General features: G+C 38.0%; 1 protein-coding gene across 4 annotated transcripts; it reads right to left on the bottom strand.

The window, feature by feature from the left end:
• Positions 1-914: 914 nt before the first annotated feature.
• Positions 915-24,738, bottom strand: LOC5519294 (voltage-dependent calcium channel subunit alpha-2/delta-2). Of its 4 annotated transcripts, none has more exons than XM_048733342.1 (40): positions 24,632-24,738; positions 23,535-23,603; positions 23,077-23,209; positions 22,487-22,618; positions 20,839-20,896; positions 20,514-20,564; positions 19,602-19,701; positions 19,127-19,180; positions 18,685-18,759; positions 18,503-18,589; positions 16,895-17,026; positions 16,409-16,490; positions 16,045-16,094; positions 15,348-15,431; positions 13,119-13,166; positions 12,783-12,860; positions 11,736-11,810; positions 11,528-11,581; positions 10,361-10,420; positions 9,899-9,973; positions 9,589-9,653; positions 9,293-9,354; positions 8,981-9,038; positions 8,617-8,741; positions 8,093-8,180; positions 7,828-7,890; positions 7,505-7,611; positions 7,220-7,303; positions 6,886-6,944; positions 6,437-6,454; positions 6,130-6,201; positions 5,677-5,747; positions 5,259-5,334; positions 4,971-5,023; positions 4,853-4,902; positions 4,321-4,425; positions 4,045-4,087; positions 3,683-3,789; positions 2,512-2,591; positions 915-2,419 (listed from the first exon to the last, which is right to left on the bottom strand). In XM_048733342.1, the coding sequence occupies exons 1-40, from the start codon at positions 24,692-24,694 to the stop codon at positions 2,327-2,329; spliced, it is 3,039 nt and encodes a 1,012-aa protein (XP_048589299.1). In that variant the 5' UTR covers positions 24,695-24,738; the 3' UTR covers positions 915-2,326. The 4 variants fall into 4 exon arrangements, with proteins under 4 accessions (XP_048589299.1, XP_048589298.1, XP_048589300.1 ...); XM_048733341.1 differs by lacking the exon at positions 15,348-15,431 and adding an exon at positions 15,195-15,281; XM_048733343.1 differs by lacking the exons at positions 11,528-11,581; positions 15,348-15,431 and adding an exon at positions 15,195-15,281.
• Between the last annotated feature and the right edge of the window lie 119 nt (positions 24,739-24,857).

Genomic DNA, 24,857 nt, shown 5'->3' with positions numbered 1-24,857 from the left:
GCGGGGTCTTAATAGTGATGACTTTTTTGTAGTAGGAACCCACGTAGAGATGTGTAAATTCTTTTTATCCATAGCGCGCGCTATTCTAGAAAATGCGCGTTTTTGTCAGTTTTAATGTTTTTGCGTCTCGCGCCACTATTCTGATGTAAATAAGCTTGTAACAATTCACCTTCTTCAGTCTGCCCTGAAGAAGTCTTATTAAAGACGAAAATTTGGCAGAGTCGATTTCCAGTTTTTGGTGTATTGTATTCATTGTTCTGGTACGAGATTGCGACAGTTTGGGCTTTTTGATTCTATTTACATTTGATGACTAAATAGACTGTTTCCATAAAGCTTATTAAACGGCCAATATTCCCCCAAAGGCTTCTTATGTACTCACTTAATTTTCACGCATCCTAATTTTCGCGATACTTAATTTTCACGTCACTTCATTGCAAAATGAAAGTGACACAAAAATTTTCTATCAGTAATGAAAAAATAATTCCCCGTGTAGCGCCATTTATGAAACACACTCAAGATCTGTGTGCGAAAGCTTTCTGAATGGCCAAAAATCCCCCCAAAAATTCCCAAGCCTTGAGGTTTTCTGGGGTTGACAGGCATGTAAGTATATCATAATTGAGGAATGGGTGTCTCCCCCTAAGCACCTAGCCTTGTGAAGTATTGAAAACTATGGTTCTTTAAAAAACAAACAAACATGCTTCTTGCATATACAAAAATAAGCACTTTTTTTCTAGAGGAAAAATGGATTTTGAAATAAGCACCTCCCACAAATAGGCATCTTGTCTGGACATGAAATGTCTTAAATAAGTGCAATGGTGCTTGTTTGGACATTTACAGAACTTTCCCTCCCCCCCTAAGCAACTCCTGGCAAACTACATGGAAAGGGAAAGGTTTACTTAATCACAATGAACATGTGGTTTTAAAACAGTGTATTTTCTACTTTTTTCATTACATCTATAGCATTTTGACAGTATTCCTGTACACAGACATAAATATGCTTTATTATTATTATTATTGTTATAGTCTTTTTAACACTGTTTTTATATTTTGAAATTTGTGCTGCACTATAAAATTGTTTTTTTAGGAAACCTTTTATGTAAATTGGTAAATAAAGTTGTAATTCTATTGTACAGTAGAACTTGTATACATTAGACTCAAGTAACAGATTTTTGCAGTGCATTTGTTAACAGCTTTGTATACACCTATTTCAATAAAGGTTGTTAGTGCAAATGGCAATTGGCAAATGGCAGTACCAACCAAACGTACAGTAACCATGCCTCTTGAAGAATATGGATAAATCAAAACAATTATCCATTAACGGTTACCAATGCTTGGCTCTGACATTGCTGGACCTATAAGCCATTAACCATTTGCCATTCACAATTTGCACTGACAACCTTTTGTGAAATAGGTGTATATATCTGATTGGGTCCAGTTTATGCAAGCTCTAGTACATCACTATGGATTCTACTTTATTATATAAAATGAACTTTTCGTAGCTGTGAAAATGAATAATTTCAAAAGTCTACTACATTAAAAAAAATCAAAAATTTACTTCATGAATACTTAAAAAAATCAATTATTCAACAATAATCCATGAATGTTTTCTCTTATTATGTATTCTAGACAAACTGTGTCTTATCCTGATTATGTACTAACAGTGAAAAGGGCATTTTGAAAGGGGGCCCCACTTGCTATTCCCCAGGCTCTTTACATGTTAATAAAACCTTTACATGTTGAATTATGGTGTTCCAGAACCTTCGGACCTTTCCCCCCAGCTTCTTGGAAATGTCCCTGTGTAATAATCTTATGAAAGTATTTGAAGAAAGCTAAACACTATACTGTGTACAAGAACTGTGTGTTGCCTTTATCAATAAGCATCTGAAGGTGTATTCTTCCCTTACCAGTTAATAAAGGTTATTTCTTTTTATTTAATAAACCCTTGCCATTTTGAAGCAAACATCTACTAGGCAGGGGGATATTCCCAACATTAGTCCTATGAATAGGTGTTTGGCGTTCCACTGTTTACAACCCTATATAATCCACTCTGTCACTATCAGAAAGGTATGTACCCACATTCTTATCTCTAAGAATGTTAAGCCTCTGCAAGATGACTGTTTTTTTTTTAACTATCTACATAAATGCTATAAAGTACTTCGCATCAATAAATACTACTGTCTTTCTCCTAATTTCTGTCGCTTCATCGTTTCTCAGCCAGCTTGGTGGAGCGGTGGTCTGGTTGAGAATTCTAACAATAAATATCTATATCTCTCTACCTTCACTGAAGTCCAGGAAGAGTGTGATTACTTGGTCAGTTCACAAACTGCTAGCGCAACAACCACATGAAGACCAGCAACGAGGCGAAGAGGAGATGGGTCAAAGGTGTAACACTGGAGACTGAAGAACAAGTCTTATCCTCCTGAATAAGATTCAAATATAAATAATCAAATTATTCACATTGATGTGAGTTGGATTAGTGCAACACCAAAAGAGTCAGCCCTCTTAACTCACAAATTCACTTGATGCATAGCATTTGAGCTGTGGTAACCGTCTGTAACGCTCACTGGGTGGTGTGAAAGGTGCGTTCTCCACTGCAACAAAAATAACAATTTTTACAACTTTATTTTTTTTAATGAATGAGCAGTTTTATCAGGTTTTAAAATATAATTAAAAAAACATCAAAGGGCAAACAAAATGCGAGTTAATTATATAAATAGCTTCATAAACACGATAAGAGACCTTCTGGAAATAATCAGGAAGAAGTTATGCCAGAAGGGGTTACTCTTGTGAGCATGGTGCATTTAGAGGATTTCACTTGTTTCTTTGGATATTCTTTCATAGTTCAGTCAAGATAGTGAGCTTACATACAGGCACGTACACAGGGGAAGGTCATTTCTTATTAATGGGACACCAAATACTACACTTTCTCCATATGATACCTATGACTGTGCCCCTCCCCCCAGTATGGAGCTCGTGGAAAAGAGCCAGAATGTTAAGTGCAAAGAGAGTCCAGGTCTGGACTACCCTGACAGTAGTGGTTACTTCGACTACAAATGCATCCTTTTATGCGAGGGGAAAGGCCAGCCATATGGTAGCATGGGTCACACTATGATAATTCAAGAGTATGCTATTTTTGTTACATTTCCTTCAGTCTGGGGACTAGCAAAGAGAGTCCAGGTCTGGACTACCCTGAAAGTAGTGGTTACTTCGACTTCAAATGCACCAAAATGCATCCTTTTATGTGAGGGGAAAGGCCAGCCATGATAGCGTGGGTCACACTATGATAATTCAAGAGTATGATATTTTCGTTACATTTCCTTCAGTCTGGGGACTAGCAAAGAGAGTCCAGTTCTGGACTACCCTGACAGTAGTGGTTACTTCGACTTCAAATGCACCAAAATGCATCCTTTTATGTGAGGGGAAAGGCCAGCCATAATAGCATGGGTCACACTATGATAATTCAAGAGTATGATATTTTCGTTACATTTCCTTCAGTCTGGGGACTAGCAAGCATCATGGCAACCAATGTGTAAGTCCTTCCATACGTCATCAAACTCCAGATACATGATGTCACACATCACTTACTGGACCTCTGTAAACCAATAATTGGTCATACAGTAGAGATAAAAAAAGGGCTCAACCTACACACAGCATCTAAACCAGCATAGAATAAAAACCTCACCTTGCTGAGGAAGTGTAGACATCTTCATTTTTCGACATTTACTACAATGTTTGACAATAACTAGAACGAGGTTGGTGTCAGGTACTGCTGTTGCTAAGAAGTAGGGTCTACAAGAACAACGAAGTGCTATTAACAAAAATCGGATGAAATTCAAACATCACATGGCCTACAAAAACAACAATATTCTATATAACCTGACCTCCAGGGTTGTTACATTTAAGTTGTGGTAAGCAAAAGAATACTTGGAGACCATAGGCTCATCTTTGGTCAAATTCAATAATTTAAATGCTAATGTGTAAGGATAGGGCGATGTAAATGTGTTTTTGACTGGCTTTATAGATGCATTATCTCTATGTACTTACTTAAAGCAGTCCACTCTGTCGCTATTACAGTCTATTGCAGAGTCTACCAAGAAAAATTTTTAACGAAAATCAAAATACCAATAAATACATCATTCTTACGGTTGACACTTTTGATAGAAAGTGTACTGGAAAGGAACTAGTCCCGTAATTGTGGGAGTTCTCTCAGGAGGCTGAATGGTAGAGAAAGTCAGAGAGTAAGCGAATCCAAATCCCTTCACCCAAACACATACACACACTCTTAGGCCTAGCCACCACCCTAATAGAAAGGCTACTCACCAACATTTGGAGGGTTGTACCCATTCTTCATGGCATCTGGGTTTGCTTTGAAGAACTGAATTCTCTTAGTGCACGATATCATCGAAGGGTCATCTTCAGCCAAAACTACACCAGAACAAATAAGCAATATTGGGACCCCGATCTGGTAGCTAACAGGTAAGTTTGGCTAGGCTTGGATAACTTAATTCCGGATGCAAAATCTACTAAAGAGTTTGAAACAGTTTATTATCTGCAACAAACATCATCACTACCACAAAACTAAACACATCTCTTATCAATGTCATCACTGTGCTGGTGTTCTTCTAAGAATACACACACATGGGCACTTTGTTTAAAGTCTCGCTCTGTTGTCCCTTTCACGCAAGTATACTGTACATGGTTAACTTTACATACACATTATCACCATCAACATACATACACATTATCACTATCGACAACATCATGCACATACACATTATCACCACTTTTGTCATCACTACCATACCATCTTCCTCAAAACAATCACCACCTCCACTTTAAATCTTATGATCACCTTGCGTCTTGCTGCTAAACAGACTGAAGACGTTGAACTGGGCCAGCGTCCTAAAACAGAGTTTTTAACAGGTTTAAGTAATTATTTAAGAAAATATACACAGCGACCTTAAACTCACCAGATCAATGACTGTGTCCACCAAATGGCATAGCTTGAAAGCGCCATCAAGGGCTACGGAAAAAGGAAAATATGAAGGATATAATATGAAAATAAACTTAATTTTCAATAGTGATAATATTGCCTACAAATTTGACAGCGACTTCTGGGGGGGGTGCCATTGATAAAGGTAAGGTTGGATCGACAAAAGTGATTGTGTTACCTTGTGACAAGGACATCGCTAGCTTTTTAACTTTCTGATGTGACTTGCTAATCCACGTTGAATGGAACATTTTTGTATACCACTTACATTCAAATGTCGCATCGCACTGGACGCAGTATTCTGCTGCTTGGAACACTTTGCTTGGATGTCATCGAAATAAAAGCTAGAGATAATGAAAAGAAATGTGGGATGGTAGATTAGTAAATATCTGCTTCTTTACTTATGAACGTCTTGTAAAGTTTCATAGCGTTCGAAATTTGTTAAAAAAAGGCTGAGACCAGGTTGATGTTTTCTATCCGAATATTTTATGTTGTCCAAACAATGACTTATCAGAGTTTGATACCACGGTTAAATGTTTAGTGTTGGAAATGGAAAGTTTTAGTATTAACCCATTTGCTCCTATAATGCCCTGGGAAGTCTAAGAAAAACAGTTTTCTAGCTCTGTAAGAAAAACTTTGGAAAATTGCGCTTTGCAAATGGCAAATAATTGACCAATCAAGCTTACCGTTGAAAGAGAGACTCATTGACCATCTTCTCCATGACTTGGCCATACACTGCACCAAACGATTTACCAACCTAGATCCGAAACAGAGCAGGTAATCAGAAATAAATTTAATCAATACTGTGGGTGAGGTTTATTCCATGTGCGCTTAGACTGATGTCGTGGAAGAGAAGGTAGATGAAGAAGGAAGAAAAGATGAGAACATGGGTAAGGATGACAAGGTGAAAAGTTGAAAAAATAACAAAACAAATTAGAGAAAGAAGAAAAAAAATATGAAGAAAATAAATATGAAAAATGACCAATAAGACGACTAAGATGAGGACAAGTAGGGAAAAGAAGACCAAGCAAAAGCAGAAAAACACGCAAATAAATCACAAAAACATTGACAAACGCAGCAGCAAAAGGAGGTAAGGCAGATCGGGTGGAGGGGAGGAAAGAAGGGGACGTGTTACTTACCTCCTGTTTTGCTGAGTCTTGATTTGAAGCGACAACATAGGCATCTTCATCAATCAAGTAACACGAGTGTGTCTGCAGAGAAAACAGTCTTTTTAAGACCCTCTACGTACGAACAAATGTTAAAACCCTACACCCGACTTGTTTTAAGGACCTGGCCGACTTCTAGTAAAATACATCCACTTGCTGTTTAATCCAATACATTCTACAATAAAATGACTCTGTTATGAACGTTTAAAATTATATTTTAACAATTGCCTTCGACAGTAAACAAAGAAAAAGTACTCGAGAGAACACATTGACTCCTTACCTCATTATCAGCACAAGCCTGCAGAAAAACAAATGATATCTTATCAAGAACTTGCTTCATTTAGTGTATCGCTACTAGTTTTACAGCAAATACTTTGTGAACTCTTACTATAACAAACTGCTGAAACTGACTTTGTGAACTCTTGTTAACGTTAACAAACTACATAATTAACGCGAGGCTTCTGTCAGTCAGCATTCAAAGGGGCTAAGGTTTCTGTTGCCCATATTTTAATTAAAAAGTCGCTACTCAGGGAGGAGCTGAAGAATATAAGACTTTTGCCCCTTGACTCACAGGGAACTCAAACAAACAACTTCGTGTTGGCCTGTGGTTTTGATGAACAGGACACAGTTTGCTGGTTGAAAATCCATAATAGTTGCAGTTAAAACCTTATAAACAGAGTGTGCAATAATAGATTTAACTATGGTTTTAACTGATCAACACTAAAGTACCTCTGTTCCTGATATGATATTTTGGAGAATTGCGTCGTCCTTCATCTGTATTCCAACAACTGAAAGAGAGATCCTCAGTCATTACAGAATGTACATTGAACCCGCTATTTTACACTACCAAATAATACAGCGTCACGCAAATTACCTATTTCCGTCACGCAAATCACAATCGGCTAATTCAAGTAACTGAGATACAAAAATAGAATATTCTAAGAGATGTATCAAGACGTTCATATTGATTAAAGTCGAAAAAACTACTTATTCATATTCCGCCAGTGTCCATCATCATTTTACCACCCCAACATGCTCAAACTTAAAGATGGTTGCTACCGACCTGCTGCTACCGTCGACTTGCCACTTTTGTTGATGGTCAACGCAATACTGGCATTCAAGACCTTGTCATCCTCGGTTTTGTCATCTAGACAGAAACGGGGGCAACATTAGAGTACCCTGAGACAATCGTTCTACGAAACAACTTCACTCCTTAATTTCTAAAGGACGAGATGTCAAGTCCAATGGAAGCCATTTATGTGGCATGGTATTCCGAAGTTTATATCAGAAAGGAACGATTGCAAACACCAATATGCAGGGAACAAAAACAGGATAGAAAAGCATTTACCTGGATGTTTGTAAGGCGCAGAAATAACAATGGTACCGGGGGAATCGGCTGCCCGCTCGTACACGGGCTCACGAGTCATGTCACGCGATACTGGAGGGTCTACTTGCCTGTGGAGTAAAAATAATCTATTATTGTTGTTGTTGTTGTTGTTGACGATAGTGATCATGGTAGGTTTGTTGCATTGACAAAGGTGATGATTGTGATAGCGGTGACGATGGTGACAATGACAATTTTGGTTGATAGCTATGATATTTATGCTATGATTAACAGTGCTGATGTATATGGACGGTGATGGGGGAGGGGGAGAAAGACACAATGCTTACCCAGGTGCTAGTGAGCGGACCATTCCTCCACTAGTTCCAACAAAAACAGACAGAACGCCGCTCCTAAATTTTAACGAAAGGTAAAGCAACATAAGAATTGAGGAATTTCGCACTCTCTTGTATGATTCCATGGATCATATGCTTGTAGAGGGAAAAGTCCCCATAGTCGAGAGCTATTGACTTAGAAGTCAGATGGGAAAAATACTAAAATGCTACCTGAGGAGACGGCAACCTTTCTCGAGCAGATTTTAAAGTCCACACTTACGTGTCATTCTCAACTACGTTCCATTCATTGACGAGTTTGCTGGTGGTACTCGCGTCAAACATGAGATGGGAAAAGAGGCTTTCATCACCTGACAACACCAAATCCTGGCAATTAGATATTGCACCAAGCTGCGATATAGAATAGTTGGGCATGTATAGCGCAGTTCACAATGTGTCAGAAGTCGTTTAGATCACGAGGTGGAAGAAAACCCCATTCTCAAAAAAACCCCAACAAAATAAGTATCAAAATATCAAAATAACACTCGTTAGAGAGAAACTGATGGAGACTTTTGAAACGGCATGCCGTATAAACAAACTAAAAAAGACAGAATACAAAAGACCATCTGAGACGGGCATAAAAGTTGGATTGACTTTGCTCCAGCAGACAGTTGAATTTCGTGCGTTTTCGACATAACGAGTGTGAAGTCAAATCCTTACCACGAGACCGTGTCATAGTATGACATGGGTACATCTTATCGTTCAGATTGTCGAGTCTTTAACCATCATCTTGCACAGTATACTTACACAAGTCCTTAGCTTTGGTGATATCGTTGTATATATTGCTTATAATGTCTTGCCAGCTGGCGTAGGTAGGAATGTACCGAGGCGTATTGTTACGAGCAAACGGAACGATGCCCTCGCAGATTTTCCTTAGGAGAGAGGATAAACGTTAAATGAACAGTTCAAATGTAGGCATTCAAACGCTTTCCACAGCTTAATTGCAGGACTGAAAGTATGCAGTGACTATCCACATTTAAGATTATGGTGGACCAGCCAAAATCGGAAAATTCGTCCCACAATACTACAGTTAGAGTGGGAGTTTCATACAAACACTTGGACAATTCGACCTGCAATACCAGCGAGGTGACTGTTTCATTTAACAACTCACCATGAAGCAACTTGAGTTAACGTTCCTTGAACCGACTTTATGAGATCATCTTTCGAGCCTGTAGAAAAATAAGTAATCAGTGCTTGCAATACAAAACAATGTTCTTTATTTTAAGACATATAACTATGAACAAATTGCTTGGAGGGATTGGAGTTTGCCTTGATTAAAGTCTCTTTGAGCTCATGCGCCTGCACATCAGGGTCTACACGATCTCGCACTATAGCAGGCAAGAGCGAAAGCCTTCTTTGGCAAATATTATTGTTATTCTTGTTTAACTGTTTCTTTTTTTGTGTGAATCTGTTGTGGACCTACCTAGATATTCAGTACCGAACTTCATTTTGTACAAACTCGACGTGGGAATGGCAACCGCAGAGCTGAGAAATAAAAATAGCATCAAAACACTATGACTTCCAACCACACTGCATGTATAATTATCAATATTTTTTTTTCACCTAAAATCTCAAGTGCGTTGCATGGATCATCCTTGTTAAGTCACACAGTCGGCTCACCTGTTACCCTGGTTCCAGAGCCTCGAACGTCTCTCTATTTCGTCGCAAGTTCGCTGGCCACTAAATAGAGGTCCGACGCACTGGAACCGGGGCACTCACCTGTAAGAAGTACCATTGATTTCTGTGAAGAAGATGTGATATTCTCTTTGGGGGCTGATTCGCTTCTGTGAGACAAAGAAGAATTTGGCTTCGAGTTCTCGAATCTGGCCAATGAAATTATAACTTTCGCTATTTCTTGAACCATGAATTCGGAGGAATAAATATAAGGAAGCAATCGTTGTGTTGAACATCGATTTTCTTAAAATTCCAGTCCCCTTTCCTTTCCCACTCCCGATAAAAAAGCTGAGAAAAAAGATAAAGCACCCCTTACTCAAATAATTGTTTGCTTATTGTAAAGTTCTTAACTTACCAAGTCTTTTGAAATGAGGCGATGGTTCTTCAGGGTCACATTTCCTGTCAGTCGATCAATCATGCTCCGAGAAAGCTGAGAAATAAGATTAAATGCTACTCAATGACAACGATATTATATAAATATCACTTTATAATTCTTATTCTCAAACTCAAAATGTTTCAATTTATCACACTTTCCTTTTATTACACAGTTTATTTCGTTTCCTTATGCTTTTTCCAAACCCCAGTCTCTCCCTACCCCAATCCCGGAAAAAAAATATTCAACTGTCGTAAACTTCTTCATTAGACTTTTTTTTCGAAAGTACTTTGGTATAAAAGATGTCCTGACGATCATGCTATCAACAATTTTATTGTTGCTTGCCAAAATTTGAATTGCATATTCTTCTAAAGATAAGAAAACGACCCCAAGCATCTCGATAATATCACAATGAGCTTCAGGAGAAACAGAAATGGCACACACCTGGTCTAGATTTGCGTTTTTCAATTCCACGTCAGCGAGGTCTAAGTTTGGTGGATTGTCCTGGGATAGGATGAAAGAAAAACTTAAGAATGACGCTTCGAGAACATCACAGAAAATTTTGTCAGGATAATTTGGAACATGCCATGATTGATGGTGGTTGGTGCAAACAACGCAGTGAAACACATTGGCCAAGATCAGAAACGTGCAAGATATTGGATAAATCATGATTGGAAACGTGTAATCATTGAGAAATCAAGATGAAAAACATGCACTTTTTGATCGAGATCAGAAACTTGAAATATTTTGATGAATCCAGATCGGTAACATGCATAAATTTAACAAAGATAATTTTAAAAAACATATAAGATTTAAAACCATCCAGATCAAAAACGTGCAAGGAACAATTGAACCAAATAAATAAAGGCAAAATATGTCAGAATTAGAGTGATCAAGAATAAATAATAACAATAACACAAGAGGCCATACAAACCAAACATATACAGCAGAGTACAACAGAAGACAGAATCATAGTCAGAATTAGTACATAGGTAGAGAAGAGCGTAGAATTTTTGGGAAATTAATAAACAATAAAGTTTTGCAGATACGAGTAAAAATGTAAATGAAATAATGATGTTGAAAGGAATGTCGCGCAGAAATGCGGAATTTCAAGTAGGACGCGAATGCGAAATAAGTGGAAAAGATTTAAAAAGATTAAAACAATCCGGTGAAACTCCGTAATCTGGCACACATCAATCGACCCAAGATCCTCTGAGAAAACAACACGGTATTTTAAGTTCAATATCGATACGCGCTACCGTGTCAAAAACAAAAATCGGGAACGGCAGTTTTGATTACAATGTATCTAAAGTCGTATCCGCGCTTAATAAATAGCTTTCCTGGCATACTGATAAGCTATTTCTAGTTTTTCTCAATATGGCAGAACACAAGAACCGCGAAGAGGGGCAGGGATAGGAAAATACGGCCCGCGCGCATTCTCAAAACCAACCGCTAGGGCTAAGAATAGGAAACCAATTTTTGATTCAATAACGAGGAAAAGTGCAAACATCAATGGCCAATTGATTCACTCTATCCTGAAACCGGTTTTGGGCACCCTGTGCCAGTACGGAGTTCCACATGTTCTTAGAAAACCTCAACACCGGGACTTACAGGATCATATTCTTGCAACTCTGCGTCGGGCGAAACGGAGCCTGGGATAGGATTCTGATCGGGGCAACACAGGTTAACACTAAGTTACGGCTAGTAGGCACAGCCTTCATGCTCACAATTACATTATTAGTTAGATAGGTTATATAGAAAATAGGGTTAACATAACAAATAAAGAAATATCAAGATAGGCACGTCTTCTTAGACTTACCCCCTCCTTGAGCAGGGGGTGGAACAGGATGAAGCCATTGTTGTTGGTAGCGAAACCGTATCCATTAGCACCGACCTAAAAGGGAAGTGTCCCGTGAAAATAATTACCAACTGGTCCTTCCCTTTGCGAATACATTTTCATCGCGATCCCTATGAGGCTAAGTTCAAACGTTGTATTATCCATGAGCCGTATTCAATGCAAATACATGCTAATGAAGACGAAACAATCGACTTGATTGATTTGCATGAATTTGGCATATTTTGCCTCAGGTAAAACTGAACATCATCTATAATACTATATCCCTTTTATTTACCAATCGAATGCTTTGGTCTAACAGCTCTTGTTAGCGACCAGCCTCTATTGTTTAAGGACGTGGTCGCTCTTCTATAGGCCCGATTGTAAGCGACAACCTCCAAGTACATCCATATTTTCGAATCCCTGGAGGGGTCGTTTTAGAGTGACTTTCACTTGTAAACTAGCCTGCTTGCAGGCGGTACTCGGTGTTATCATCACGGTAAACCCTCTCCGTTCGATGATCGGGCGCTATATTGTATTCTAAGCCGCACGGTTCCTGGGGGCGAGCGCAAAAACGGACGCAGGGTAGGGGGGAAAGGAGAGGGAAGAGGTAAAAAACCGCCTGCACTAAAACCCTGATTCTCAGGACAAACTTCAAATCGCGTCCACCGTTTTGCGCTCGCCCCCAGTAACCATGCGGCTTAGAATACAATATGGCGCCCGATCATCGAACGTAGAGGGTTTTCCGCGATGATAACACCGAGTACCGCCTGCAAGCAGGCTACTTAAATCTTTTTTTAAATAGGCGTAGTAACATTACGGTGACGCCCCTTGGTTTAAGCCCCTGGATGTGCCCCTCCCTTACTAACGCCATAGCAACTAGGATAAACTTTTGCTATTATTTATTTTTCAGAATTTAGCGTTTTTAGTGTTTCTGCTTATATTCTAATTTAGTGCCATCAGTTCATTATTTGTATAACGCAATGAAAGTCACAAATAAACAAATCAATCAGGTTATTTTAAGACCCTAACCTCGTGAAATGGTACGGACGCCGTGAGTTGTGGGAGAGCCACATCAGTCCCGACCACGCCTAGAAGGTTGTTCTTGTTCTGAAGAAGACAAAACGATTGCATTACGAGAAAGGTGTGGTTAATTGAGCGACAACAACATGTCGGCGTTCTATCTAATACTTTTAAGCTATTTTATGCCAAACCACGACGTGAAAACTTCACCGTTTATCGATAACGCGGACTTTTGCCATGTCAACCCATCTAACTGTGCTTGCTACTGTAAAAATAATGTCCTCAGTATATTTCCAGTTTATTTCTCAGTATATTTCCATATGACGTGGATATTACTCTACTCACCCTACGATCGAAGATAGGCGCGACAACAGTGATCATCAAGCCGAGACCCTGAGGCAAAAATAGTCACCAGAAGTTGGAGGTTAATGGGTAGGAAAAGATGTACATGATGTTTGCTGTGGGTTTGCGTGTGAGTGGGTATACTCGGCTGTGTAGTGACACTGGTGGGTGAGGTTGTGAGTAAGTTGGTTGCGATGACAGTGCTTGAGGCGGGTAAGAGGAGGGGAGATATTTGGATAACAATGGAAATACGCTACGGTGAGAACAATCGCAAAGGCAAAGTCCCCGCAAGAAAGTGTGACTACGTGAGCAAATGCATCAACAGCAGTAACCATGACGTCACAACTATGAAACATCAAGAGCAGCACCAAGAGCAACAAGTACAGCAACAAAAGCATCAACCACAAAAACAGCAATAACGATAATGACCAAAACACCATTATCTTTGTCGTCATCATAATCATCGCCATCATCTTTGTCGTCATCTTAATCATTGCCATCATATTTGTCGTCATCTTAATCATCGCCATCATCTTTGCCGTCATCTTAATCATCGCCATCATCTTTGTCGTCATCTTAATCATCGCCATCATCATTATTGTCATCTTAATCATCGCCATCATTATCGTCATCATTGTATTCGCTATCATTATCATTATCGTCGTTGTCATCACAATTACCACCATTATCTTCATCGTCATCATAATCTCATGATGGTCGTCGTCATTATTATTGCCTTCATAATCATCGCCATCAGAATCGTTATCGTCGTTGTTGTCATCGCCATCATCATCTTTATCATCATTGTCATCAAAAAGGTTGTCATCGTTGTCATTGCAATCACTATCATTAATATCGTGGTCATCCTTATCGTTTAAGGATCAATGAGGACGACGACTTCAGGGGTAAAAACAACACAATACTCTTCCATTAGAATCAGCCACTACAGACAATCTGATTCAGCCGTGCGAAACATAATCCATGCAAATAGGTAGGCGTGTGAGGGGGAGTTGTGTAGGATAACATGGTTGTGCTGATTTATGAATATGACATGGTTCATAATTCAAACATGATGAGAAACGCACAGACACAAAAACGAGGCTACTCGCCGTTTCTACTCACGATAACTTGACCGCGCGAGTCACCATGGAAACGCCGCGCAAATCACCATTGAAACGCTGTGCGAATCACCATGGAAACGCCGAAAGTGGAGTGCATACTTACCGTGTGACATGCGATTTACCGTGAGTGGCAGTGGAGGTCTGGTGTCTAGCTTTAGTACACCAAGTGCGATTGCATATTATGGGATGAGTCCACGCATGCGTAGGAACGACATGGATGCATGCATTAAACGAAAACCCACAACAAACGAACATGCAATAAAGAGAAAGTTAAGCAAGAGATAGTAATGTGCCATGATCATCTGTGTTTGTTATATATTAATTTATTAGCAAATAAAAACATTATCTCATATTAAATTAAAATGGAACTATATATATCTTTAATATAAATGAATTAATTGAGGGTTAAGGGAAAGCACTGAAAGGTTGACGAGTGACAATGGATAAATAGTTAGTTTTCATAGTTAAAATTAATGGACAACAACACTGCTTGACTTCTGTATTCGCGTATTTTTTGTTTATTGATTAGTTTAATTATTAATATCTTTTATTGATAATATGCAATGCATCTTGGTAAAGGAAATAATAATAAAAAAATAAACGCTTTCTGGCAATTGACGCAAGATAATCCCTCCCCAAAAATCATTTAGCAATTTCTCCTCAGAAAAACGTTTTGCTACCTAAGAGACTAAGAGCCACAAAATAACTGCTTTGTCGCCCTATAAGGTGATGGAAACGATTTAATATACACGAATGAGTCTGATACGATGACCAACTAAAAGTTCTTTTTTCCCCGCCAATAGGTTTCCCGCCAAAAGGTTTCCCGCCAAATAATTCTTAGTTCCCGGATTAACTCACGTTTTAGCTTTTCTTTTGCTCTTCTCTATTTTGTTGTTTAACTGTTTTGAATGTTTGGCTCTTACTCTATTGCCAGAATACGCATGTTAACCGCACTCACCCCGCCATCACGATAAATAGGTGTCCAGGAGGTCAAATTGCGGTCCCGGGACAAACCTTGCGGTCTCCCGAGCACGGTCATATACGGCTGTAAGGACACACAACAACACGCGCGTCAGACTAGCGGTACACGAGACACAGGTAACCCACTCACCAGCTGGTCAAGATATATAGGAGTCCACGTGGGGGGGTGCTGCTTAGTGAGAGCGAGAGGACGACTCAACACGCTCATGTACTTCTGAAGTGCGCAAAGTGCAAAGATCATGTTAGTGGAGCCAGGGGACCGCAGACACGATCACGTGCAATGTGACCACAGGTCACGTGCACTCGGTGGTAGTAACATGTCTATTTGATCACGTGATCGAAAGTCTTAAAGTGCTCATGTACTTCTGAAGTGCGCAAAGTGCAAAGATCATGTTAGTGGAGCCAGGGGACCGCACACACGATCACGTGCAATGTGACCACAGGTCACGTGCACTCGGTGGTAGTAACATGTCTATTTGATCACGTGATCGAAAGTCTTAAAGTGCTCATGTACTTCTGAAGTGCGCAAAGTGCAAAGATCATGTTAGTGGAGCCAGACACGATCACGTGCAATGCAGGGTTACGTGCATTAAGTGCTGTAAGGCCTGATGATGAATGGTGAATGCCTAATTCTATAACGTGGAGCATGGTATAGCAGAGCTCGCCTTTTATCCACGCGTTAGAAATACAAAAAAATATTAGACATCCATGGCTGCAAAATATACCAAGAAATCGATAAATCATAACTGAGAATACAAATCATGATGCGAGGATGGCTAAAAAAGACGAGGGTTGGGATCACATCATGGCCTGTCGAGTAAACTTACGGAAATGTTCTCTCTGACATCCGAAAGAGTCTCGATGGTGTAAAAGTAACCTAGAACAGAAACATAACAAAATATTTTATCGGGGATGCATGTTACTTAGCTCGGGATATGTACTTATTGGCATTCCCCATCCCCCAAAGCAAGCTAAATTATTTACCTTCTGTGCCATAACAGACCTCTAAATATTTGGGGCACAATAAAGAAACATAAAGAAAATGGCCACGCCCCTACTGGTCACTTCCTTATGTTTGAAAATATTTGGGGGGGGGGGGGGGCAGTGCCCCACCCCCTGCTACGGCACTGAACTTAATAGATAGACCCAGGCTGCTATATTCCAAGTTTCTCTAACAAGTCAAACACTCACCCTTGTTTCTGCACGCGATATCTTGCACAGGTTTGTAAGGACTGCCCTTCTCCCGACCGACCAGATACCCAAAGACGCGGATCTGAACACACAGAGAAAGACTCTAAGCCTCTACTTGATACATGAAAGAAAATATCAATGCGGATTTATAGTACCGCCCGTAGATTCTTTTGCTACACAGCTCACCAAGACATAACATCGACATCCAAAATTCAATTTTTGTTTTCGCTAGCTTGATTTATCACACATGTGGTGAAGGTTTGCTCCACTACCCCTCCCCTCCCCTGAAGCAAATAATTGCAAGCACTGGATGAATCAGGCTAACAAAATTCAAACCAACAGGACTTTGATCAGTCGTGCGCAAAGTTTTTCTTACAATACTTGCTTGCATGGAGAATATCAGCTATGTTCTACGAACGATTTCCTCAAGTTCGAGATCCGACTCGCAGCTCGTTTATCGTTTGATAATGTTTGTATTTCCCTTACACCTAGTTTCTGGATTTCAGGATCATCTAGGAAATCGTTAGTCTTCTTGTGTACAACATCCTCGACGCCGTCCGTGAAGAAGTTAATGGTTTGGATGCAGCCAGAGCTGGTCTGGTTGTTGTTTCGCGCTTTCTGTAGAGTAGAAGAAGAAACGACTGTGATTATAGCTTTAAGTTGATGGTGATGTTGTTGTTGATGATGTTGTTGTTGATGGTGATGATGTTGTTGATGGTGATGTTGTTGTTGATGGTGTTGATGGTGATGACGTTGTTGATGGTGACGATGTTGTTGATGTTGTTAATGGTAATGATGTTGTTGACGTTGTTGATGGTGACGATGTTGTTGATGGTGATGTTGTTGATGGTGATAATGTTGTTGATTGTGACGATGTTGTTGATGGTGATGATATTGTTGATTGTGATGATGTTGTTGTTGATGGTGTTGATGTTGTTGATGGTGATGTTGTTGTTGATGGTGATGATGTTGTTGATTGTGACGATGTTGTTGATGGTGATGATATTGTTGATGGTGATGATGTTGTTGATGTTGATGTTGATGATGTTGTAGACGTTGTTTATGGTGACGATGTTGTTGATGGTGACGTGACGTTGTTGATGGTGATGATGTCGTTGATGGTGATGATGTTGTTGATGGTGATGATGTTGATGTTGATGGTGATGATGTTGTTGACGTTGTTTATGGTGACGATGTTGTTGATGTTGTTGATGGTGATGATGTTGTTTATAGTGATGACGTTGTTGATGGTGATGATGTTTTTGATGGTGACGATATTGTTGATGTTGTTAATGGTAATGATGTTGTTGACGTTGTTGATGTTGATGATGTTGTTGATGGTGATGATGTTGTTGTTGATGGTGTTGATTTTGTTGATGGTGATGATGTTGTTGATGGTGATGTTGTTGTTGATGGTGATGATGTTGTTAATGGTGATGATATTGTTGATGGTGATGATGTTATTGATGTTGTTGATGGTGATGATGTTGTTGACGTTGTTTATGGTGACGATGTTGTTGATGGTGATAATGTTCTTGATTGTGATGACGTTGTTGATGGTGATGATGTTGTTAATGGTGACAATGTTGTTGATGTTTTTAATGGTGATGATGTTGTTGACGTTGTTGATGGTGACGATGTTGTTGATGGTGATGATGTAGTAGTTGGTGTTGATGGTGATTATGCTGTTGATGGTGATGATATAGTTGTTGATGATGAAGATGTTGTTGATGGTGATGATATTGATTATGCTATTTTTAATTATAGTGGTGATGTTGTTGTAGATGATGGTGATGTTGTTGATGGTGATGTTGTTGTTGGTGGTGGTGATGTTGTTTTTGATGGTGATGATGTTGTTGTGATTGTAATACTTTTGCTGCTGATGGTGATGATGTTGCTGCTGATGGTGATGATGTTGTTGTGGATGGTGATGATAATGTTGTTGTTGTTGACGCTGATGATATTTTTAATAGTAATGGTGGTGAGATGTTTATGATAGTTGAGGACCATTGTGATTTACATATGATGATGATAAAGCTAGTAATGATGCTTATAAGAATGATGATGATGATGTCAATGATGATCACACATTACCTTCAGTACTTCGACAGCTTTCACAAAGCCCATATCCACATTTGCTACCTCTGTGGCCCACACATATGTCACTAGATTCTTTAAATACTAAAAAAAGAGATAGGTAGGCAATCAGTTAAGTGGCTCAATGCAATTACTTGAGGGTTAAAAAGTTGACATATTCAGCTCATTTCATCACTGACCTTTTTGTTTTGGTATGTTGCCTGAAGGAGAGTGTCATTACAGTTCCCAAGGTTGACGCCTTTGACTTGGTCAAGCTGATTATGAGAATAAGCAAAGAGAAGGGTAAGCAAGCAAGTAGAGAAGAAAATTTATTCCACCAATTCAATTTCGCCCAAAAAACATTGATTGCGATTTCTATTAAAGATACCCATTGCCAAAATACAGATTTTTTTAATTATGGCATGTAAGCAGTTCTTTCTATATCTTGCAATTCAGTTTTACTTTGCAGTCAGTATTTAATTTCCATGCAATGCAAGTTCCTCATGAAGATCAGAAACTAAACGCCCACACTAGCGACAATGTTTGATAATGACAAAACAGAGTGGCCACAGTTGAATTTGCAGTCCAAGTGGCAGTCATTAATCCACAGGTAGTCTCAAGCTACTTGATGAGTGTACTTACCTTAGTCTCGTCTGATGTTAAATACTCGCACAGCATATAGGCTTTTTTATTAAACTAGAAATTTAAGAAAGATGCATCATTTCCAAAGACATGCCCTTTATGAAACAACATTAAAATATGCTGACTTTCAAATATTTATAATTTATACTTATACTCTGCAATTTTAAAACCAGTTTACACTTAAATTTATCAACAAGCACATAAGCCCAAACTGTTAAACCTGTTTAAAATTTATATTGTAAATCAGGGCCGTAGCAGGGGGTGGGGCACTGGGGGCATGTGCCCCAATATTTCTTGAAATTATAAGGAAATGACCCCCAATATTTTGAAGCCTGCTACGGCACTATATATTTATATCAATGCTTATTAGTAAATTAATCTCTTATAGAAATCCAACCCATATAGAGTGAAACGATTTGTGATTTTTACGACTTTTACTTTTAATAATATATGATAATTTATAACGTTTACTCACAACAACAACATTAACAAAGTCATTTTCTTGCAGAGTGTCAAGAAGATATGTGGCAGCCAATTTAACAATTGCTATCTTGCTCCCAGTCATACTTCCACTCCTGCGAGATAGCAGGTAAGTCAGTACATTCGTGTATTAGTATATAGGTAGCAATTTTATCACTGTCATTTATCAATAATATATCATGAAGATTTTTACCCTGGTTCCAGAGCCTCGCACGTCTCTATTTTGTGGCCAGCGAGCTAACTAAAATTGAGAGACGTTAAAGGCTCTGGAACCAGGGTAAAAGATTTTAGGTAACTGTTTAATCGGTTTTGTTTATCATTAATTAAAACTGTCATTTAACGAACAAGGGAACATTTTTAAGGAAAATTGTTACAAATAATAGTTTTATTTTAGAACGACTATTTTCAGGAAGATTGGAGAGACAGTACTGTATGCCAAGGAGGATAATTATATCCTTAAGGAAGTAAACCCTTAAAAAGAGGAAAAGGAAGTTAGCAGAATAGTGACCTCTTACCATAAGTCCTTTGGGATCTAATTATTGAGAGACAATTCAGTAAAGGCCTTGTCCAGCACCAACAGTAGCTTCTAATAATCTCCCCTCTTAAAATTTTTAAATAAGTGGCCCTCAAAATAAGGCCACACTTTCAGCAACAACAAGTTACTCTTTATTATTAGAAAACAATGAAACAGTTTAAAACTTGGAGGCTGTTCTTGATTATTTTCTCACTGTTCAATGATTAAGCATGATTTCTTTTAATTTAGAACTTATAATTAAGACATGATTATGTTGATAAAGAGCTGAAGTCTAAATTTTTAATTAAGTGTGCTGCGACAAATAAGCATCCAGGTTTCTAAAACAAGCACTTATTGAAAGGAACTGACTCCTTAAAATAGAAAGACACTCACAAGTCTAATAAAATAACCATGTCTTTTGGTGAACTGGACCCTTGGATGTACCTGTGAAAGATGGCATTGTTATGTGAGGTTCAACATTACAGGAAGGAATTTGCCTCAAGTGTAGATTCAGATATGGAAGCATACGCCTAGTTTAATTTGTCAAATGGCAGTTCTAAGACATAATAGATCTTGTGATATATCTACTGAATGCAGAAATATGGATGAATAGTGTGTAGTTATAAGTTCCTAACACATAATTCTCATAAGAAGCGGCCAAGTCTGGCCTTTTGTTTTTAATAGGTGCATTTAAACAGGATTTTTTTTTTAGACCCACCAGCCTCTCCTTCGGTGATCATACATATCCTTGTCGTTTGGCGTTCTCCATTTGTAGCCTGTCAGGAAAAAGGGACAAGGGGATAAACTGTAGTTATAGACACTGATGGACCATATATCTTTACACCGGCGTAGTTTAAATGTTGTCCTGTAATTTTTCATTTTATCAAGGCTTGGTAAATTTATTTGCAAATGAATATTTTAACATGATATTTTAAGTTAAATCAAACTCCTATGTAATTTCAAAGCCTGATAACTTGATGAACCAAGTGGGAATAAGGTTGGAATAGGTTAAGCTAAAATCAGTATTGTCAAAACTAATAGCCTTTACCCCCGCATAGACTGACACTTATTTTTAAGAAGATTTGATAATAAAATTTGTAAGACCTATAACCAAAAATTGATAGACTTCTTTATTTAAATTTCAAATAACTTAAATTTTAAATTATTCAAAAATTGTTAAAAGCACCTTAGAAAACTCAGTTGACTCAGCAGGTGTATTTATAAAACTACAGCCCCACTTAAATTTGCATGGAAACTGGGAAGTTTGATATAACTGGTAATAAAACCTTATCAGCTTTTCAAAGAAAGCTGCCAGCTGTCAAATAATCATATAATTGCCCCTGACTGCTAAACTGCCAAATGAAATGGTAGATGTAAGATAAGAATCACAAGGTTAAGAGTGCTTAGACTTAGAAGTACTCTGGAGAAATGGTAAAAAATTCAGTGCCTATACCCATATACAAGTATTCAATTTACAATCTAAATAATTTAAAACTTGAAAACAATTTGCAGCTTCCTGCTCCCAAGACATGTAATTGCTCTACAGACACTCTATAATATATACACACTATAAAGTATTTTATATATAAAATGTTGATTTTAAACTAGAAGCTGGTAATGTCCAAAACAAATGAATACTAAATCAGTTAAACTCGGCCTCCTAATCACTTTTTAGAATGAGTTGGCTGCAGTAACTGCCAATTTAGTATTTCAGCGAGGGTCATTATAGTACATACAGTGTTTTCCTGCTAATCAAGCTAAAAAGTATCACACAGTAAACAAATGAGATAACTATCTAGAAACACACTTTTTAAAAAGGATCCACTAAAGGGTAACTTTTCATTTGGAATCTCAAGCAAGGGCCCCTATACAGTGTTTACTTTATGCATATCAAGCCTTGGCTTTAAGATCGTCCTGTTTAGTGGATTAAATCCCTTGTGGATTAAATCAATCAATCAATCAATAAAAGGAATATCAGCTAATTTCTGTACTGAGATCATAAAAGCTAAAAATAGCAATGCAAGACTATGGTCTTAACTGGAATACATAGTATAAATCAGCTGAAAACAGCTGTACAAGGCTATTGTCGTACCTGATATATGTGAAGTATACATCAGCTGAAAATAGCTGTGTAAGGCTACAGACTTACCTGGGTTTGGGTGGTAGACAGTAGCTGAAAATAGCTGTACAAAGCTATGATCTTATCTTGTATAGGCAGTAGACATTAGCTTAAAATAGCTGTACAAAGCTATGGTCTTACCTGGTATAGGCAGTAGATATTAGCTTAAAACAGATGTGCAAGGCTATGGTCTTACCTGGGTTTGGGTGGAGTAGTTAAAAATAGCTGTGCAAGGCTATGGTCTTACCTGGGTATGCACGGTAGACTCCTGTTGATGTGCCAGCCAGTTGCCAGAGCAGAGAAGGTTCTTTTTCCATATTTTCTCTGAAGTACTTATCAAGACCTTCTGTCCATTTGGCAGAGTTGAGGATAACTTTGCCTAGAAAATTAAAAAAAAAAGTTAATTACTTGGGGATTCTATTCAAAATGTGTATGTATGCAAACCATTTTCTGGATAAGTTAATTTGAATTTATCACTGATAATTGAACAGGAATAGCACTTTCAAGGTCCTAGAACTGAAACAGTCTCAATGGAATAACTAGAAAGTTTACAGACAAGCTGTAGAAAAGCTAGATGATTGTCCATGGGCAGGGGGTAGAGGCTATAAATCAACAAAAGGTTGATACAGTATGTTGTTTGCCTCGTTGAAACTGATACTCCGACGAAGGGCTAGTGCTTGAAATGTGAATGCAACTACTATGTTTCACAGAGGCATTTAACATACCTATTCAACCTTGTGTTATTTTATAGCTTGTAACAGTCTCAGTTGTATTATAAAGGTTTAACCACCCTTATTCAATATGCTCTCTTTTTAATTCCACACTTTTGTTACTTACTTCCTTTGTATACATCTGTTGGTACATGGACGGTACTGTAAGTCATGTTTACTGGAATACTTGCAAATGTTGGTACTTCAACTAGAGTGAAGTTATCAGCTTCTTCAAGGTATTTGCTGTCATAGAATTTAAACTGCAAATAATTCAAAGGCACGTTGAGATTTGTGCATAATGTGTGATGGAAAAACGATAATTTAATTATATATTTTGAATATGTAAAATCTCTATATATAATAACATTATTAACTGCCACATGTATATTGTTTTAAAAATAATTAAAGAATACAACAGTACCTTGAATGCAACAAATAGTTGAAAGAGACTATCTTTGGTAGATATCTTATTTGAGCTTCCTGATTTGATTGATAACAATTTTTGCAATAATGTTCTTTTTAAGGACTAACACTCTTGATTGAATAGTAAAATTATTTGTTATAACCAGTAGTATTTGTACTTACATTATCAACTGTAAGAGAGCTGTCATATGTGTAGTTTGCATTAAGTTCCTCAGCCATTTGTGATAGAGTCTGAAGAAATCAAAACTTTTGAATTAAACACTAAGTTTTATTTTATAAAAACAAATTATGTTTGTTAAAGGCATTCTATAACTATGACAAAGTGATGCATGAAGTGATGTAAAATATAGTATCACATATCAAAAGCAAAGGACTTTATTCCATACGTTTAGAGTGCATGGTATATTCTTACAAATTAAAAAACACAATAACAAATAACTGAGAAAAAACATACTGTAAACTTAAAAAAATTCCACTTTAAGAGTAAAAAATTGTGGAGTGATCCCTTTTAAATCACAATTACAAATTTGTACTGGAAAATATTACCTACTGAGCAATTTGAGGTTCAGAAGGTGTTTCGCTGATAGAAATTAAAATATTAGAAATGGGAGTCGTCAAATGCATGCTCTGTATAGGTGATTAGTATTTCTATGGCCTGATGGAAACGCAGATAAAAATTACTTCCATAGCAGTTGAATGGGTTCCCAGAAACCATGCTACTGTTCATCAAAGAGACACGATACACTTAAGGAAATTAATGCAAAAATTTCGCGATTTTAGGAGGGCCATTTGTTTTTCAAAGTGAAAATACCTCATGAAAAAATTATGACAACTACAACAAGCTTATGCCGCAGGATGACTCGGAGAAAACCACTTTCGATTTTCCAAAGCCTTCGTAAAACTTAATTTAGTACGGAGCGTATAACTCATGAATGTTTTTAAAACTGAAATTGGTAAAGTGAAATTAGGAAAGAAGAAGTGAGTCGTATAATGAGAGATTGCTTTAAACGAAGGGCGAAAACATAGGGCAGGACTTAAATTATGCGTTTTTACAAGCAAGAAAGTCAAAAGTGTTTAGTTAGAAAGTGAATGATGGTCAACCAAGGGGAAATTCACGAAGTCTGGTTAATGCTTGCGCTAAATAATAACTTGGATTAAAGAGTGTTCGTCTGAGGGCTTCAAATAACCAAGTTTACTCTTCGCATGTGTTTACTCTTATCTGGTTTAAATTTTACGAGTTGCTTTTCTACCCCACTTACCTGTACCGATTGGATTTTAGTTCTCAAAACTTGTTCTAAATGTTGCTTCATTGCTTGGGCCATTGCGGGTCCATCCCTTGATTGAAGGTTAAACGTAAACTTGGTCTGTTCGTCATCGTACTTTTTGTATTCCTGTGTAATATCATGGCCATAAAAATGCTGAAAAATTTCTAGCTGAGTGACAACAATTACGGATTTCGAGAATTGCCTTACTTTTTTCAAATTT

This window comes from Nematostella vectensis, chromosome 10 (assembly GCF_932526225.1).
Source record: "Nematostella vectensis chromosome 10, jaNemVect1.1, whole genome shotgun sequence".
NCBI classification, from domain to species: Eukaryota; Metazoa; Cnidaria; class Anthozoa; order Actiniaria; family Edwardsiidae; genus Nematostella; species Nematostella vectensis.
The sequence above is the reverse complement of the archived record's forward strand: the minus strand, read 5'-3'. Positions and strand labels throughout refer to the sequence as shown.